At 33.9% G+C, this 18458-nt stretch overlaps 3 protein-coding genes across 4 annotated transcripts; 1 reads left to right on the plus strand and 2 right to left on the minus strand.

Moving 5' to 3' along the window:
* Positions 1–115: 115 nt before the first annotated feature.
* On the minus strand, positions 116–2896 carry LOC140822045 (WAT1-related protein At1g09380-like). Its single transcript, XM_073182771.1, has 7 exons — positions 2628–2896; positions 1644–1706; positions 1425–1541; positions 1105–1354; positions 856–1014; positions 428–579; positions 116–341 (listed from the first exon to the last, which is right to left on the minus strand). The coding sequence occupies exons 1-7, from the start codon at positions 2804–2806 to the stop codon at positions 137–139; spliced, it is 1125 nt and encodes a 374-aa protein (XP_073038872.1). The 5' UTR covers positions 2807–2896; the 3' UTR covers positions 116–136.
* A 1287-nt stretch (positions 2897–4183) lies between these two features.
* Positions 4184–7690, minus strand: LOC140822044 (DNA repair protein XRCC4-like). 2 transcript variants are annotated; one of them, XM_073182769.1, is made up of 5 exons: positions 7441–7690; positions 7195–7337; positions 5075–5203; positions 4852–4974; positions 4184–4643 (listed from the first exon to the last, which is right to left on the minus strand). In XM_073182769.1, exons 1-5 carry the CDS (start codon positions 7583–7585, stop codon positions 4422–4424), a joined length of 762 nt encoding a protein of 253 aa, XP_073038870.1. In that variant the 5' UTR covers positions 7586–7690; the 3' UTR covers positions 4184–4421. The 2 variants fall into 2 exon arrangements, with proteins under 2 accessions (XP_073038870.1, XP_073038871.1); XM_073182770.1 differs by lacking the exon at positions 5075–5203.
* Positions 7691–11768: 4078 nt separating this feature from the next.
* Positions 11769–15275, plus strand: LOC140821950 (GDSL esterase/lipase At1g09390-like). The gene is made up of 5 exons (XM_073182637.1): positions 11769–12084; positions 13205–13390; positions 13960–14120; positions 14390–14654; positions 14803–15275. Exons 1-5 carry the CDS (start codon positions 11859–11861, stop codon positions 15030–15032), a joined length of 1068 nt encoding a protein of 355 aa, XP_073038738.1. The 5' UTR covers positions 11769–11858; the 3' UTR covers positions 15033–15275.
* Positions 15276–18458: the final 3183 nt, after the last annotated feature.

Consider the following 18458-nt stretch of genomic DNA (forward strand, 5'->3'; position numbering starts at 1 on the left):
AATCAAACAACATTAAATCGAACACATGCATGTTTCCATATCATCAATTCGAAACACAGAGTAGGTTTCTCTCAAGTTTTGACCAATTTAGGAGAACCCCATCGCGATAATCTAATCTCGTCGGACCCATTACTAACTAAGTCGTGGAACGGACGGTGGCGGCGACATTCGATTCCAGGTCAAAATTTGGTGTCTGGCAGCTGTGTGTCGACTTTTCTTGATCTTCTTCTCCTTCCTCGAAATGACGATGATGATGTGTATGGAGAAGAGAGCTCATCTCTTTGTTCTTTCCCCATAAGACTCCGTACAGTCCCAATACAATCAATGCTGATCCCGCGATTCTGCGCGCATATATACAAATCAAACTAATGGTTTTTTTTCATCTATTTAATGCACAAGAAATATATATATATATATATAGACTTACGTTCCAGTGTATAATTTCTCTTGAAGTAGAGCCCAGCTGAGGATTGCCACGATGACCAGAAGTAAAGGGCTAAAAACTGACACATACAGAGGCCCTTTCCTTTCTATGCAGCATGTCATTAAACAAAATGCCAGCGCTGAACACACTATTCCCTGAAACATATGAGTAGCTCAAAAATCAATTAGCAATATTATATAAGATTTTCCATGATTATTAAATTGGATCTTTAATTGTGTTGTTTGTGCTTTGGAAATTTAGTGTTTTTCCTTCCCGACATGGCCGTATTGATGTGACAACAATACAACGAACGTGGTGTGCATGTGTGTAGTGTCATGTCAGGACTCGGACGAGAAAAAGATAAAAAAAAAATGGAAGACACAACAGGACTAGACGAACTGAAATGTTATATGGATATATACACTGCATACCGCATAGACAGTTGAGACAATCCTGATGCTGTGGTTGAGTGACCAATCTGATAAATCATGGTTGAAGCAGAACCCTATAATCACACACTGAAAGCTCGACATCAAACACATCAACGCCGAGCTCGAGTATGGAGCCACGTACTGCTTGCTCAGTCTTGTCTGAAAATATCAGTAAGCATTGATTAATTAGCGTATTGATGATACAAAGTTAAAGTACGTAGTGGTGGAGAATATTGCATGGTTATTTACTTGGATGATCAACCACACGGCCCAAGAAACAGCGCTTGCAACAAGAAGCATAGGCCCCTTGGAATTGACTGCATGGTCGATGGAATTCTTGGTTCCAGTTTTCTCTGCGTATTTCCAATGAATGCCCGACTGCCCGATGTTCACCATTTGCCCTTGGTAGAACGACAGTAGCAGCGCACCGCCCACACATATTATGGTTCCCCATATTTTGGCCTGGCCCGCCTTGCTTTTCAGTCCCAGTTTCTCTAATCTGGCAACATTATTATAATATTAATCATGGAAAAGATTATCAGTAGGAGTTTTTCGTTGAATAGTATTACCCCAAAGGAACGGCCAACAGGAAAGTGACTGCGGGGTTTATGTTGTTCAAGGCGCACGCGATTGTTGGGGTGGAATACTTGAGTCCAAGAAAATATGTGATCTGATTCACAGTAACCCTACATTTATATGTCGTAATTAACTTATTTTCATGACTAATTCATTTGTGAATTAAAGTTGCAAATTGAAATTATTTCCCCGAGTATTTATTAAGAACTTACCCAAAGATGGAACATAAGAAAATTTGGAATAAGATGGATTTTGTCAATTTTGGCCTTGTTTTCCTGTTCATATCAAAATTAATTTGCTTTCATAAATAGAAAAACTTCCATTTTAAAAAAAAAATTTAACCCTATTTGGTGAGTGAGTTGATACACATGATACCGAAAAATAGTAATGTGATTCTTAAAATGCTGACATTACACTATAAACAGTTAATATATCTAACATATGAAAGCACTGCCTTGTTCGACGCTACTCAACCATTTGGACCAAAATAGCTATTATATTATAGACCAAAGTTTGAAAATTAGCAGAATGGGATAAGTTAACAAACCAAGAAATTATTTTTCCAAATAAAATTAAAAGCCGACAATGTATAATTTGAATTATGAATGAATATTTATGATTAACAGACAGATTGACGAAAATTAATGAAGAGGCCAGCTAACCACGTAGCACGAAACAATACTAAAAAGTGCATGACAAACATGTGTAACGTAACCCTATACCAACTTCATTAGTTAATTTCATGACGTTTGGTTTTCATCTTCTCTAATATTTTCCTCTAAATATATATACATAAATATATCAAATTACCAATCACTTTATTTTCTAAATATAATACAAGATTAATTACAAGTAATAACATATAAGTATTCGACTGGAAAAAGATTTTAATAATGACTAAAGTACAAACGTAGAGAATTATCTTAATTAGCAATATACTATTAATATTAATATAATATTAATATTAGATTAATTTTAATATATAGAAAGTTTTCTCAAATGAAAATACTTGCAGATACCACAAGTTTTCCCGACATTACTTTCAAGAAGACAATTTAGAAGCGGAATTGTTAGAAAGATTAATTAGTTATTTCTTTCATCGCTCTCAATATGTCAATATTGGCGCTAATGTTACGCAAGTATAAAAATTAGAAAAAAAAACGTAGCATTGGTGCTCAAACATAAGATATACGTACCTCTCCATAAAAAAAGCAAAAGGGGCAATGGAAATGGTGGCAAAGATTTGCCTGTAAGCAACATGGACGAAAGGGTTCATCCCAGAATCCATAGCAACTTTCGATATAATGTTCATTCCCCCATACCCCAATTGAACAATAACCATGTTCAAGAAAGGAAACAAATCTCCCACGGCCATTTCCTTCTTAATTTCAAGAACCAATTATGCACCCAAATTTAATATAGCTTACCATGCAAGAAATCAAGAAGAAAATGAGTTGAAATATGATGGAGCTACCTAGAAATTAAAGAGGTGAGATGAGATTTATATATAAGAGGGTTGGATTTTGTTTATATTTGAGGTAAGAATGAGGAAAATGTGAAAGAAAAAGGGGGGGTGGGGGGTGTTTATGCATGGGGTTCACGCATAGCCATTCTTGAAAATGAATAAAGCTGCTTTCAGTTAAACTCGTAGTTTGCCAGCTTTGGCTGCATTTGGGAAAGAACTTGGAGTAACCAAATTGAATAGTTCCCAAGCTCCATATATATAGGGTGTGTAAAGGGAAAAGGCTAAATACCCTTTTTTATAATAAGCCAAGCACAATCTAATAAAGCAGGGTTTATGGACTTGTTATATATATATACGTTTTATGGACATTGGCAAAGCCAGAAATCCAATATTATACGAGTTTATTTTATCAGAGTACAAAATTATACATGTTAGTTAACTTCATAACAATAATTTTTTGGATTAAATCTTAATTTTAATGGGTTCTTTTTTTTTTTTCCTACTTGGGTTAACGGGATTAAATACAAAAATTTTAACTTTTTTGCATTTTATATTTATTTTTCTATCTGAACTAGTCAAACTAAATACAACTTAGATCAAAATCTAACACCCGAAATACTGACCGAGGCCATAAGGTGGACCCCGCTCATGGATGGTGGAGCCCATATCTATAAATAATGTTTATAAAAGCCATCATTTCTTCGTTTAATGCAATCAATTATCTCATTAATTGATTTATTTATTCTTATTTTTTAGCTTTTTTTGGTCATCACGAATTAATTCTAGATAATAAGTATAATTTGAATCTTATTCTTGCATCATTTCACTTTTGATTCAAATTTGCCAATATTCAAAATTCATAAGAATTCTGATGAGACTATCACACGATTCAATTTAGTGAGACAAAAATCAACCGTGATTTAATTCATGAAAAAATATTATTTGTTATTTTGAAAAGAATATTACTTTTTATGTCAACACAAATACTGTTGTGATACATCTCGGAAATCAATTTTGTGAAACAAACATTTTATCCTACTCAAATCATGAAAAAATATTATTTTTACATTAAAAAAATATTATTTTTTTCATAAATATGGAAAAAGTCCAACTCGTGTCACGAATTTATCAAAAATATTACTTTTTTTCTCGTGAGATTATCTCCGAGAATGATACATTTATTCAGTAGTAGATGATAAGTAAGAAAAGAAAATATTTCTATATTTTCCTCGAAAGTATTCAAATGTGCATGGCAAACACGTTCAGAACTTGTGAAATTCGAGTCTCCGGGGAAAAAAACTTTTCGATAAAAGTTAAATTTTCCTATTTTTGATACTTCTATAACCTCACAAGAAAATCCTTATTTTTATTTCTCACCCATAATTTTCGAGGCCTTTATTTTGGATGAGATTGGGATAAAAAAAAACGTGGATGCATATTTTACAAAAAGATGTTGCAAACGAAAAACTGGTTTGGTTGACACAGCAATAGAACTACATGAGCTCGGGTAACAACATGTAATAGCTTACTGTTTCCTCTTCCGACCACGAGAGCCAGTAGTTCGGACGTCTTTAGAAGAGCTCACCTCATTCTTCTCTGGTTCTTCATCACTTCCTTCATCAAAAGTGTCAGTTTTGTCCGTGGACACTTCTTCCTCTTCTAGTTGTTGACGAGGTGTAGCCTGTTTCAACAGTTGACCACGAAGTTCTCTGAGTTTCACCTTCTTTGAGTTTAAGACTTGAACAAACTGTGGAAACAGTAACATACTGAATCAGGACCAGTATTTGACCAGATTCTACTTATTGTCTAAAGAAAGGAAAATATAAACAAAACATTCTACTGTATATGAAGATGTTGGTTTCAACTTTCAAGTGATCACACATGATCGAAGAGTAATAAAGCCCACCCATGTATATCCGAGAAGAATTATCAGTGACAGGGAGAAGGGAACAAACCTTTTCATAGATTTCTGATTCGAACTCCAACCTTTCACTGCTTAATTTCTCACTTTGTGCTAAACATTTTTCAGCCTCCACTTCGAGCCTGTCAAAGGATTGGGGTTTCCATACTACTTCCTCCTATTCATGTCGAGTAACCAAGTCATGGAGAATACTCATTTCTGGAAATATATCAAACTGTTTCAAGAAAGTAGAAACAAATGCAACCATGTTGTATTACACTCAATCCTATATTGGCATCCATTAGAAAGTCCAAGACTTCTGCTGTAATTTTCTTGCTATCAGCTGAAGGTTGGCACTTCCATCGCCATTCCAGCTTCGTCCCACTCTTTTCAAATGTCCATGATAGCTATATAATCAAAAGAAAGACTGAGGATAGCATATCTACTTTTTTCTATGAAATACACATTCTTCCTTCCAAATTTAAATATATTTCTACAAAAATGTGTTGTTCATATGTGGATCCTGAGAACATGTATCAGCTTACCAAACCATGTATTTCTTAATGTTGGTTGGTCAGTTAGACATTCAAAGAGAAATGTCCAACAGCACTCAGATTAAATTCTAACCTAAGAAAGTTTCTAGAGCTACTTCCTAGATACCTTGTTTAACCCACAAACTGCCATGCATTCTACATAGTTATTATACAGTTAGCAACCAGAATCCTAATGCCCTTTGTATTTTGTGCAGTCACACGTAAAATTACGTACGAACAAAATTGTTATTTCTGCCTACTGTCTATTATAGTGTTTCTACAACTACTCAAAAGGTCAATTTGTTCAAATCCCAAAAACGCCCACTGCTACTTTTACAGCTATAGTATCAAGTTTCACGTCGACACAACACAAGAGTTGCACATATCCAACAAATGGTTAGTTGCACTCAATGCAAGTCTTCACATTTTGAATTATGTGTAGCTACAGTTGACATCAACCAGTTTGATCCAAGCTTTTCAGGAAAATTAACGGATTCTGCCAATCTCTAGCTTGGCAGGCTTGGGACAAAGTATACACATCTAGAAAGTATTGTTTGATGGAATTTGAAACAACAGCAAAGCCTCAATCTGACAAAGAAAGAATATACATTTAACTCAACTATATATTCTACATAAGAGCAAGAGTCGATCATTCAAATACATAGACCAAATGTTCAGCAATCTGATAATTAATAGCACAATTGAATAAATCAGCCATCGATCTAACAGTGAACAAGAGAAATTTTGCCAGGGTGCAGCTATGTACACATTTTCTCAGAGATGGCTAAGCCAAACTTACTCTTTTGGAAAATAGTGTTCTTTGTTCGAATGGAGATAACGGCACTAAATGGAAGTAAAATACACACCAAAATCAGGATACAATTTCATTGAATTTTCCGATACATTTCAGTTTTAAAAATTACTTAGGATAATAGAGATGGATAAACTGCATACAAACCCCTTTGTAATTTCAAATAGTTCATAACCTCCTATGAAATATCAAGAAGTTAAATCCAGCTAAAATAATAAATTGATAGCTGAAACCCCCATTGCCGAATTTTTTTGTGATAAAGGTATTTTTATTACATCTATGTTATGAAATTACCTCGAAATTAGAATTCAAAGTAGAAAATACCATTTTGAACGTTATAAAAACCCGAGTATACTTCTTTTCCTTCTGTTTTAGGGCATACCAAAAAAATCAAACACTTCGAAAAAGAGAACATGCTGAAACAGAGGAAGGAGAGAAATATATTCAAATTATTATACACAAAATTCAAAATGGCATTTTCAGCTCTGAGAACTCTAATTTCAGAGTTATTTAATGCATAAAACACATGTGTATCACAAAAAAAAATTAGTTCACCAGTCTGATCCAACGGTCCTTAATTTTTTATAGAGGTATGAAACCAATCAAAAATTACAGAATGTGTGTGTACATGCAATTTATCCCCATAAAGAGTCTTCTCATAACATCTCAAACAAGTGTTGGTTACCTAGGGATTTTGATTAAGAATGAATCAATGTATCAATATCGTACACTTTTAGAAAATTTCCAGAAATATGAAGTTTACTCATATGAAGACTGAATTCTAGCCTTCTACTCACCGGTGATCATAGAACAGTAAACACTAGTGATAATCACATAATACACACAATTTGATTCATATTTATCCCGTTCTTATTCTTCAACCACAAGCAAACAAATGATGTGTTCTTGGCAATTTTTCCCTTAGTTTTGCACAAAGCTTCAATTTTTCTTACGAAAAAGCCAAGAATACAAAACCAGGGCTTTAAATTTAATCCTAATACTCACAGAACAAACAATTCCCCATTTTTTTTTAAAAAAAAAAGCAATAACAAACCCTTCTGCATCCATTTCCAGCATCTGAGAACCCGTAAACTGAGCCGGGTTGCTGAAACCCAAGATACCTCTCGGCCAAGTCCACGTAATCTGACACTGTTTGATCCCACTGTGATGCTCTCTCTTGCACTTCTTCCTCCGTTGCTTAAAACCCAAAAAAAAAAACAGAAATTCAAATATAACGCTGATTTTACTGGTAATCAATTGATTCCAAATATTACTGAAAGCGTTCCACAAATCTGAGTACCGTGGCAAGTCCAAGCTTCGAGTCCATTGGTAATGGAAAGGTCAAAGCGGGTCGGGCTCCACGTACCCTTTACGAATACGGGTTCGGGTTCGCTTCCATCAATCGGTAACTTCAGCTTCAAGCATGTATACTTTTGTGCTTCCATATTTGTCTTTTTTGGAGGTGAAAGAGCTTCTGATTTGTAGCTCGTGCAAAGGAAGTTTAGATGCAGAGAGATTTCCCGCGTTATTTCATGTAATTTGTCTATTATTATGGAGTTAAAATTATTTAAAAAAACAATTAATAAATTAAAATCAAAATTTGATTATATAAAATATCAAAATCATAAACATACCAAACTAAAAATATTTTATAACATTTTAAATAAATAAATAATAAGCTTATGTAAATCCGAATACAAACAATTATTGTACAAAAAAAATACAAATCTTGTCAAAAAAAATTACAAACATTTTTTTATAACAACGAGAATATAAAAAACTTTACTGGGTTAAATGAGACGAAATAAATTTTAAAATAAGTCGAGCTCAGGAGTTCAATAAAAATGTGTTTGTATTTTCATCGTCAGGAGAAAAGTGGAAACTATGTTTGTAAAAAAAAAAATACGACTTTTTATTACCATTAATTTTATCATATGTTGTAATGGATTGTTTAAAGTATATTTTCGCATAAAAATGTCTCGAGACCATAAATATCCAATCCTAATAATCGCTCTTGCGCTGAAGTTGATTGAAATAGAGTTCCTATCTGTCCTACACCAAGTAATCGAATTATGGCGTGAGATCCTCACATAATATATAGGGATCCCATCACTTGTTTTGGTTGAGCGACATTCTGCAGCCGGTCGAGAATCTCGGGGCGGGGAAGAGAACTGAAATCTATGGTATCTGCAGAAAATTGAAGTGCAAACAAATTTCTCATACAAGCCCATATCACCCATTTTTGCCCGATATCCTCATATGTGAAGGTGAGTATGCCCCACTGATGTTACTTTGTCCCTTGCTCAGCTTCCACTTAATAACTTGAATCATCTCCTGTGCCATTGCTGGATCTTTCTCAAGAATCAAAAATACGTTCTTCAGAGCCCCAACTGGAAAATTCTTCTCCCATGCAACCCAAGCATCTAGGGTGATGTACACAACTTCTTTACTGTCGTTGAGATCCTTAAGCGTCTTCACAAGAGAGGTGATCTTATCTTTTCTTGGAACATTTTCTCCTATTTGATGTGGGATTAAAGTTGCAGAATCATTTTGCTGAAAGTGAGCGGAATTATATATGATTCATCCTGTCCTTTGGTGATTCAAGTGGAAAAGGAGTGATTTGGATTTGGTTAGGAGAATGCATCATTGTGCTGTACTTGGAAGAGAGAGGCTGAACTTTTACTGTCATAAGCCAGCAAACTCGTCTAGATAGCATTGTAATAGAAGTTGATCTCGCCACCGTTGTAAGATGACTGCAAGAGAAAAAGAAGGTGAGATTTCATGGAGCTATCACAAGACATAAGCACCCACAGTTCTATGAATTGTTGGTCTTGTCAAACATCACAAATTATAAATTTGTTGCTAAAAAGAAAGCCTTTTGTTTTTGTTCTTCTGGTTATACAAGATGCCAGATACACGTCAAACTCGGGCTAGAGTCACCAATTAACATGTAATTCAAGTCAAAGTTTTGTTAAATGCCCAAAAGCTTATAAAAATCAAGAAAGAACGAGAAAATGAAAAACATCAAAAAGATACAGAGACATATAATAAGATGGAGAGCAGTAGCCTAACCATCCAGAAAACACACCACACACAAATAGGCAGGGAAAAGAGAGCCAAGAAAACAGATAACAGTTAATGGGAAAAACAAAAAGAAAATACTATCCAAGGTGAAAAGAGAATACAATCCCCTCGATGGCAGCAGAAAATCTTCACAGTAGCAGCTCAAAATCAAATTTCTACTCGATAACGCTAAAAAAACACACATCTGCCCGATAATTAAAGATAAGATCCAAATTTCATGGATCAAACCCAGTTAGAAGAAGAATGGATCAAGAAAATTTTCAATATCAATACAGTGTCCTCTTTAAACCTTCGCAAAATGGCCTGTTATGCCCGCTCGCAGCTTTTCACTGTGTACGAATATGAAGTGCCGTTTGCGTCTCTTTTCATTCCAAAACTACCAAGGTTTTTAAGATTATGCAATTGAATCCCAGAGTTTTAGGTTAATTTCATTTTAAACCATTTTTGTTACAAAGTATTTCTACCACCAATAACTTTAAGTTTTGAACCATCAACTCAATTAGATACATTATTCAAAGATTATATTCTCGTGAGACGGTCTCACGAATCTTTATATGTAAGACGGATCTCACACGTTCTCGAGATCCGTAGGGATCCAGTGCCCAACTACCGACTCGCTCTTTAAGCAGATGAATTGCACATTTTCCTTCCTTACTTCTACTCGACCGTAGGCAGCCTCTGCCGCTATTACAGTGAGAATGCATCCGTCCTAATGGTCAACCCTATCGATATTCACAATAAAAAGTAATATTTTTAGCATAAATAAAAATATTTTTCATACATGACTCAAATAAGATATATGTCTTACAAAATAAGATCTGTAAGACCATCTCACATAAATTTTTGTCTTAAATTATTTATAAAGTTACAAGCTCGTTATATATCTTAAAAATATATAAAAATGACATTTTGATTATTTATTGTTTAAGATATAAAGTGTATGTTCGCATGAGAGAATAATAATAAGAATAATAATAAGAATAATAATAAGAATAATAATAATAATAATAATAATCTATATATATATAAAAGTAGAGTTTTTGTCAAAAATAGTAATTTCTCGTCAAAATGTCATTTCTAAAAAAGGAAAGATTTATTACTGCAATAAATGATCACTTCAATTATTGTTTGCATTGATTATCTCAATTCATTTGATTCAATTTTAAATTTAATTAAATTTTATATTAATTCAAATATAATTTATGTATTATATGTTTTTTTTTTTGTTTTTTTACTCAAGTTAAAACTAAACTCTATTGAAAACGTAAACTATATTAAAAATTCTGCATTGATTACATCAATCATTTTAATTAAAAATGTATAAATAAATTTAAAATACAAATTATTGCAAATGTTCAGTATCACTTTTGAAAGAATTAATGTATGATATAATTCTGTCAAAATCATTCAATGTATAAATTTTGTCCCTCGAAATGTCTTATTTGAATTTAAAACTATAAATAATGCAACATTGCATATTATATTAGAAATCAATTTTATTCTATTTATCTTACTAAATTTATCTACTCCAAGATTGAATTCTGATATTACTCCTCTTTTCAGCACCATATATGAGTTGAATCCTTCCAAAATGTAATGTTCGTTTAAATTTAGATTTGTTCGTTGTTATGAACTACCTACACATGAAACAACGAGAATGACAAGACACTTTGAAATATGTCTTTAATGATCGAGAAGTAAAAAATATTATTCATCTATTTGTATAAAATTTTAATTATTACGTATTACTAATGTGATAATTTTCTTCTATATTACAAAGTTCACATATACATGATGGTATAGAATTTCCCATAATGGAAATGATTAAATCAATTCTAAAGAAAGTAAGCATCTTAATGATTAGAAGACACCTTATAAAATTTATTAAAATTATTTTGGAATACACATAATAAATGTTAATTAAATAGTTTTTTTATTTATACATAATTTACTTATGACCACATGTTTCATTTTTCTTTCGAAATAATAGGCTGTTGTGTATATTATGAAAAGATTTTGTAAATAAAATCACAACTCATTTGGATAAAGATATTGATTAAATAATTATTGTTATCATTCAAATGTATCAAACACGTGTCATGTCACAAAATTGTTTGTGAATGTGGATTTAGACGAAATTACTGAATTTTTAAAAAGTATTTCTCATTAATTTTATTGAATGTGATTTAAATTTTTTTTATCACATGTTAAAAAATAATAATATATAGCTTCTCAAAAATTAAAGAATTAAATACGTATTAATGTTGGTGGTCGACATCAATACACTAAACACGATAAGCATCATGTCATTGCTTTAGACTAACACAATCTAAAATTTTGAGATATGACAACGATTATTAGTCAAAAAAAATTAATCTACGTGCGTTGTACTTAAGAATTTTTTTTTAAAATTAACGAAAAATAATTTTTATTTTTATTTTTTATAATTATATTATTTTTTTTAATTTAAATATCTATTTATTTTCACTAAATTTTAATAATATCATGATGCACGGTTAAATACTAGTAATAATAATAATAGAAGATTCTTTGGGACCATGCAATTGAAAGACAGACGTCGGTGGGAGTAATCAAAGCATCCATCATTCTACCAGCTACTTCTCTTCAATCACCATGAATTACTGCTGCCTCGCCATTTTCTTCTTCCTTCTCCTCCCACATTCTTTTCTTTCTCACTGCATTAGGCCTCCTGTGATCTTCAATTTCGGCGATTCCAACTCCGACACCGGCGGGCTCGTCGCCGCCCTCGGTTTCCCCGTCAATTTGCCCAATGGCAGAGCTTTCTTTGCTAAATCTACCGGCAGGCTTTCAGATGGACGACTCATTATCGATTTTCTCTGTGTGTGTTTTGTGTTTTTCAACAATTACGTACTAATATTGGTAGATTGCAGTTCGTTATTATTTTCGCGGTTTGGGTTCGATGTTTTACCGTTCTACTGTGTCGTTTGTTTTCTTCTCGTGCTCCGTGAGCCTGAGAAAAGAGAACTACGTTGGACAATCTGTAGTAGTTAAGTAAAGTATCTAGCTTTTGCGCTTTTTTTGCCTCATGCGCGCGCGCAGCTGTTGCGCATTACTGTTATATTTTTCCCCGAACAGCATGGGTTTCATAGTGTGGTGTAGATAAATTATTGTTTGTTTGCGTCTTTTGATGCGGTAAATAGATGATCCAATTGCAGCTTGACAAGCAGAGTGTGGCGTCTGAAATCGAAGTTTTTGTATTATAATGTATAAACATTTTTTATAATGTAAGTTTAGTGTACGTAAAGATTGTCAAAATAAAATATTGTTTGACCGGCACAAAAGTTTTTCATTCCGATATGGCTAGCAGGGTGGCATGGTCTGTGATGCAGGAAGAATTAACTTTGGGGATAAGGATAAGTTTTGGATAATAATCTTTCTGTTAGAACTTGTGGGCCAAAGAGTAATTATTTTGAGTGATTCTTCGTGCATGTGGTGGTTGTGCATTTTAGGGATTGGAAAATTTTTATTTCTTGATATTTCTTTAACAAGTTTGTTAGTACCATACATTCTGCAAAATTATTGGGAACATGACAAATATAAGATAAATTTTCATGGGAACATTGTATCTGTAATTCTTTTATTTTGTTCATTACGAGATTTTAAGGTGTTAGAGGTAGTTCCTGCTAGTTGGAGTGCAAGAAGTTTTGATTTAATTACATGAGCATTGCTTTATGTTTGAATAACTGTGATATCTTTGAGGGTAGCGTCATTTTTGTTTATCTTATGATGACAGGGTGTCTCTAGTTTTGTTAAACTTACATGGAATGCTCCCTAGAGTAACCTCATAAAGACATTTTCATTGGGTACCGTAGTAACTGTTTAAATGTCAGGTGTTGTTTTTGTGATTAGATCAATTCAATTTATTTTACCAAGACTGTTAGAGATATTCATGTCTCATTTTTTTATAGTTGAGAAGACGACGCCTTATTGTTTTTCAGGTCAGAGTCTAAACACGAGTCTTCTAAGCCCATATCTGGACTCATTAGGTTCCAACTTTTCGAATGGTGCGAACTTTGCTATAGCAGGGTCTTGTACGCTGCCTAAAAATGTACCTTTTGCACTGAATATTCAGGTCAAGCAGTTTACACATTTTAAGGCTCGTTCTGCCGAACTTCTTGATGCAGGTGATTTCCCCGCCTATGGTCTGTAAATTTACTCAAGCTGCGACACCTAAGGAGAAAGATTTTTTTTACTATTCTTGGGGTGGACCAGTGGCAAGATAATTTTTATAGAGTTCCAATAAGAGAAGATTTTTGGAATTTTGCAATTTTCTGTGAAAAATGTAGCTTCTCTTATGTGGTCGGATGCACCGTACCGAGCTACAAGCATAACAGAATGGAAGAATGGACAATGGAGAATAATGGCAATAATAACCGATGAGATAATTTGAATGCTTGAAGCTTTTGTAGTTCACATTTCTCTCTTGAACTTTCATCGAAGTTTTTATCTGGCTTTTGAATAAATAGATAACACGATATTCATATGCTAATATTTGGTGTATACTTTCGACGCTGTAATAATGGCCCCATAAAAGCTGTTATTTCTCTCCGGAGTCCCATGAAAATTCATGGAAACCAACGAACTCTATTCGTGCAGTGCTATTTTCTCCTCTAGGTTCTCTATACTTTTTCTTTTCTCGAAAGTGAGCAAAATGCTAACTGGATAACTAGGCTCATGTTCATGTTATATTCAGGAGTCATCAGTGTTCTTGGCAATGATAGGTTCAGTGATGCTCTTTACATCATTGATATCGGACAAAATGACTTTGCCGATTCATTCACTAAGGGTTTATCCTATGTGCAAGTTTTCAACAAGATTCCATCAGTATTGGCAGAAATCGAGAATGCTGTTAAGGTCAGTTCATTACTCATCTCTCTAACAGTGAGGAAGAATTGTGATCCATGGTAAATATCTCACGGTTTTCCTAATATTTGAAATTTTTCTATTTGGATTTCTGATTTTTCTTATTAGCAAACATATGCAGCATATAAGATGCAAAACTTCGTATTTGATTGATGAAAATATTGGAATCCATTGATATGTCAGAAAAAAATAAAAAAAAAATTCCAAACTGTTGATCTCTTGTGACTTTTAGTCCTTGTCATCCTTGATAAATATTGTAGGAAATATACGATCAAGGAGGCAGAAAATTTTGGGTCCATAACACTGGGCCATTAGGCTGTCTACCCCAAAAACTTGCTCTAGTTCAAAATGATTCACTCGATTCATTTGGATGCATTTCAAGTTATAATGAAGTAGCACAACTGTTCAATGAAGGACTACGCAAGTTATGTCAAGAATTAAGATCTGACATGAAGGATGTGTCCGTAGTGTATGTGGATTTATATTCTATCAAGCTTGATATCATTGCCAACTCCAGTGCATATGGTAAGAAATAAATTTTCATCTTTTTCGTTACAGAGAATAAAATTTTTCGAGAGAATTGTATTTGGAACATTTTTTTCTAATTTCATCACCAACAAAGGTTACTTACTCTAGCCCATTATGCTGATTCATTTATTCCTTGATTAAATAGGCTTCTCAAGTCCATTGATGGCATGTTGCGGGTCTGGAGGACCACCATACAACTATGACAAAAGGGTTTCATGTGGCTTTCCAGGGTATCAGGTCTGCGATCAACAATCCCGGTTTGTGAGTTGGGATGGAGTCCACTACACTGAAGCAGCTAACGCCCTTATAGCCTCAAAGATACTTTCCACCGATCATTCTCTGCCAAAAGTGAACTTTGAGTTCTTTTGTCAATGATTATAATACCAAGTAAGAGTTCTAGCATGATGTTTTCGGTGGATGGACAAGATTTCTTGTCATTACCCATTCATCCATCTGCCTACTACAGCCAAAATTTGTTGGAGCATAATTGTTTGATGAGAGGTATTTTTTCCAACTTAAATGAGTCTAGAGTATGTTTACATGTTAATTCTTCTTCAAAATTTGTATCAAACTTAAAGAGACTCTTCTCTTGATTCTTTATAAAGTCGGTTTATTCAATTGCCCTCTCCCATATCACAAACTATATGATGAACAATTTGATTAGATCAGAGGAATCGTTACCATGTTGAAAAACGTTTCAAATACTTTGGCACTATGTAGGGTCGTGTAAACACTTGTTTGAGGTGAAAGTCATATTTTTTCTGAATGAGGGTATCAAGTTTCCAGAAGTTTTGGTGTACTTTGCATGTTAAAAAATGGTAGGGTGGAAGTATTTTTAGTGTTTCAACTGGAACATACACAATTTCTCTCCAGGAAAATTCTACTTCCATAATGTGCAATGGTCCCAATGTTTGATAATGTATCTAACCATGTAAACATTTTATTTAGTTTAGTTTAATGACGGATCCATAGCAGCTGTCTGAAAGTAGGCAGACGATCCACTAAAACAAAATCCATGAGTTCTTACACGATTTGTTATATTTAATCACTACAAATTGATTTTACAAATTTGTCATTCTGATAGCTACCTCATCATACCAAGGTGATTATTGATTATTCCCCATTATCGTAATAAATGCATAGAGTAGACTAACATATTACATCACAAATTCGAAGCCTGAATTCTGAACTTCATTATAACTTCAGGTTGAGATCTAATCCCCCCCATCCTTCTTTCTTCTCTTTTGATTTGGTTTCTTCAGCATGCATCACAAACTCATGTTTCCCAAACTCGCCCCCTCCAAACGGAGACAAGCAAACTGCGGGTTGAGTGATCTTCGCTTTCTTAGCTACCCGATTGGCCTTGTCATAAGCCTGAGCAAATTTTATCCTTCTTAGAATAGCGAAAAATGTTTCCATTTTTTCATCATCGTCATCTTCTTGATCTTGTTGTTGGGGATGTATTTTGTTACCCATTGTGTTGATTCCTTCCATTCCCTTAGGTTGGTACTATTGACTGCTACTACAAGGTGATTGTGTGTGCAGACTTTGGCATCCTAATTTGCTTTATATAAAGGTGATTGCATGACCGAATATACAAGTTGACATTTTCTCAATCATGTAATAAAATGCCCCATTATAGCATTGTAGGGACAATTTTTTTTTGTAGTTAACTTGCCCCGTGATTTTTTTTCTTGTCTTTTCAGATCTCAATCTTCATATTTGAAAAACGAGTAGGTGTAATATGATATAGTTTCACATATGTACATCAGATCGATCTGATCCGATCCGATCCATATTTATAGTGAAAAATAATATATTTAACATCAAAATTAATATTATTTCATTGATTATGTCGAGATGGAAATTTCTCACGAATGACACGTGAATTTATTTTATATATAAAAAGTAAGATAAGTGTATTGATCACGTCACGTTCAATAAAGAAACAATGCAAATACAACATTTTATGTTACCTCACATATACATAATTACACATAATTATTGACTAATAATCCTTACGTCAGTGGATAACGATAAATAAGTGATTGTATCAGCAAACTTAGTGAAGAGAAGAAGATATTATTGTTTTAATTATGTAAGAGAGGAACTTGTCCAAATACCAAGGAATCAATTTGGATACTTGGTAAATGTTAGAGCTTTCTTTTAAACTTTAAATATATACATATATCAATTTTTTTGTCATTTTTTTTTTTGAAAAAAACTATATCTAAAGAATATTTAAATTTCTAGAACACAAGGGTTTTATGCTATGTCTTGATTTGCTTCCATAATTTGTGCAACCAAAATGGCAAGTGAGTTAATAAATATGTCTCACCGATGAGTACTACATCAAGATCTCAAATTTGAAAATAGATTTTGATTTCATATCCAACTTTATCGAACTCCTAATAGAAAATAAGTAACAAATAAAATGACAACTATATCCCCTGACACGAAGATGAGAAAATGCATGAAATCTACGCAAGATAATGGTATTCTATTAATTAGTACTAGGGATGTAAATGAACCGAACTGTTCGCGAGCTTTTCGGATCTCGGCTCGTTAAAAAGCTCGTTCGAGCTCGTTCGTTAAGCTTATCGAGCCGAGCCCGAGCCTTATTTTGAGCTCGACAATTTTGTTGAGCCGAGCTTGAGATTAATGAAATTCGGCTCGTTAGCTCGTGAACATGTTCGATAATAGGTTCGTGAGCTCGTGCTCGGCTCGTTTAGCTGGCTCGTGAGCTCGAGCTCGAGCTCGGCTCGTTTAAGTGGTTGATGGGCGAAAAAAACGGAAATATCAGCGACGATTTTTACTAAACCGTCGCTATATAGCGACGGTCTTTATTAAAACCGTCGCATATTAAATTAAGCGACGGTTTATTAAAACCCGTCGCTATTATAGCGACGGTTTACATAAAACCGTCGCTATAATAGCGACTGTTATGAATAAACCGTCGCCGATTAATATAAGCGAAAAGAAGAGGTTCAATATTCGAGCGACGATGTTCGTGACATTTATTGAATTGTACTTTGGAAAAAATATATATTTCATTAATTATAAATGTTAATGTTTTACAATTATTGAATTTATTTTAGCGAGCACAACATGGCAGAGATCCAATGTCATGGGAGCTATACGTTCACACACATCGACATGCAGATGGATCTTTCGTTGACACGCGATCCCGCCTGCTCCACGTAAGTTTATTAAATTTCGTTATTCTCATCAACGTTACATTAAGAAAATTCAATTTGATTCATTTTAAATCAACATCACAGGAGGAGATGGAGCGCTACATGGCTGATTCATTTTGTATGAAACACTTGTATTATTATTTGCAGATTAATAATATGATTACATTTCTCAAATTTTGTTAATTTTTTTTCGATTATACAGTACAATATATTTTTATTTCAGATTTAAATAATTATAACATTTAAAAAACAATTAGCGACGGTTTTTTGTTCAAACCGTCGCGATCTTAGCGACGTTTTATAAAACCCGTCGCTAATGGCGACGGGTTTAACATACCGTCGCTAAAATAGCGACGGTGAAACGTCGCCGATCTAGATCGGCGACGTTTTTCTTAAACTGTCGCCAATAGCGACGCTTTTATTCAAAACCCGTCGCTATTAGCGAACCGCCATTAACAAGCCGAGCTCGAGCCGAGCCCGAGCGTCATAACTTCCGAACGAGCCGAGCCCGAGCTTCAAACTTAAGGCTCGTAACGAGCTCGAGCCGAGCCCGAGCCGAAAAAATAGTTAAATGAGCCGAGCCCGAGCCAGCTACTGTTCGGCT

The sequence above is a fragment of the Primulina eburnea genome, unplaced genomic scaffold (assembly GCF_022965805.1).
Source record: "Primulina eburnea isolate SZY01 unplaced genomic scaffold, ASM2296580v1 ctg739_ERROPOS11973397, whole genome shotgun sequence".
NCBI lineage: Eukaryota > Viridiplantae > Streptophyta > Magnoliopsida > Lamiales > Gesneriaceae > Primulina > Primulina eburnea.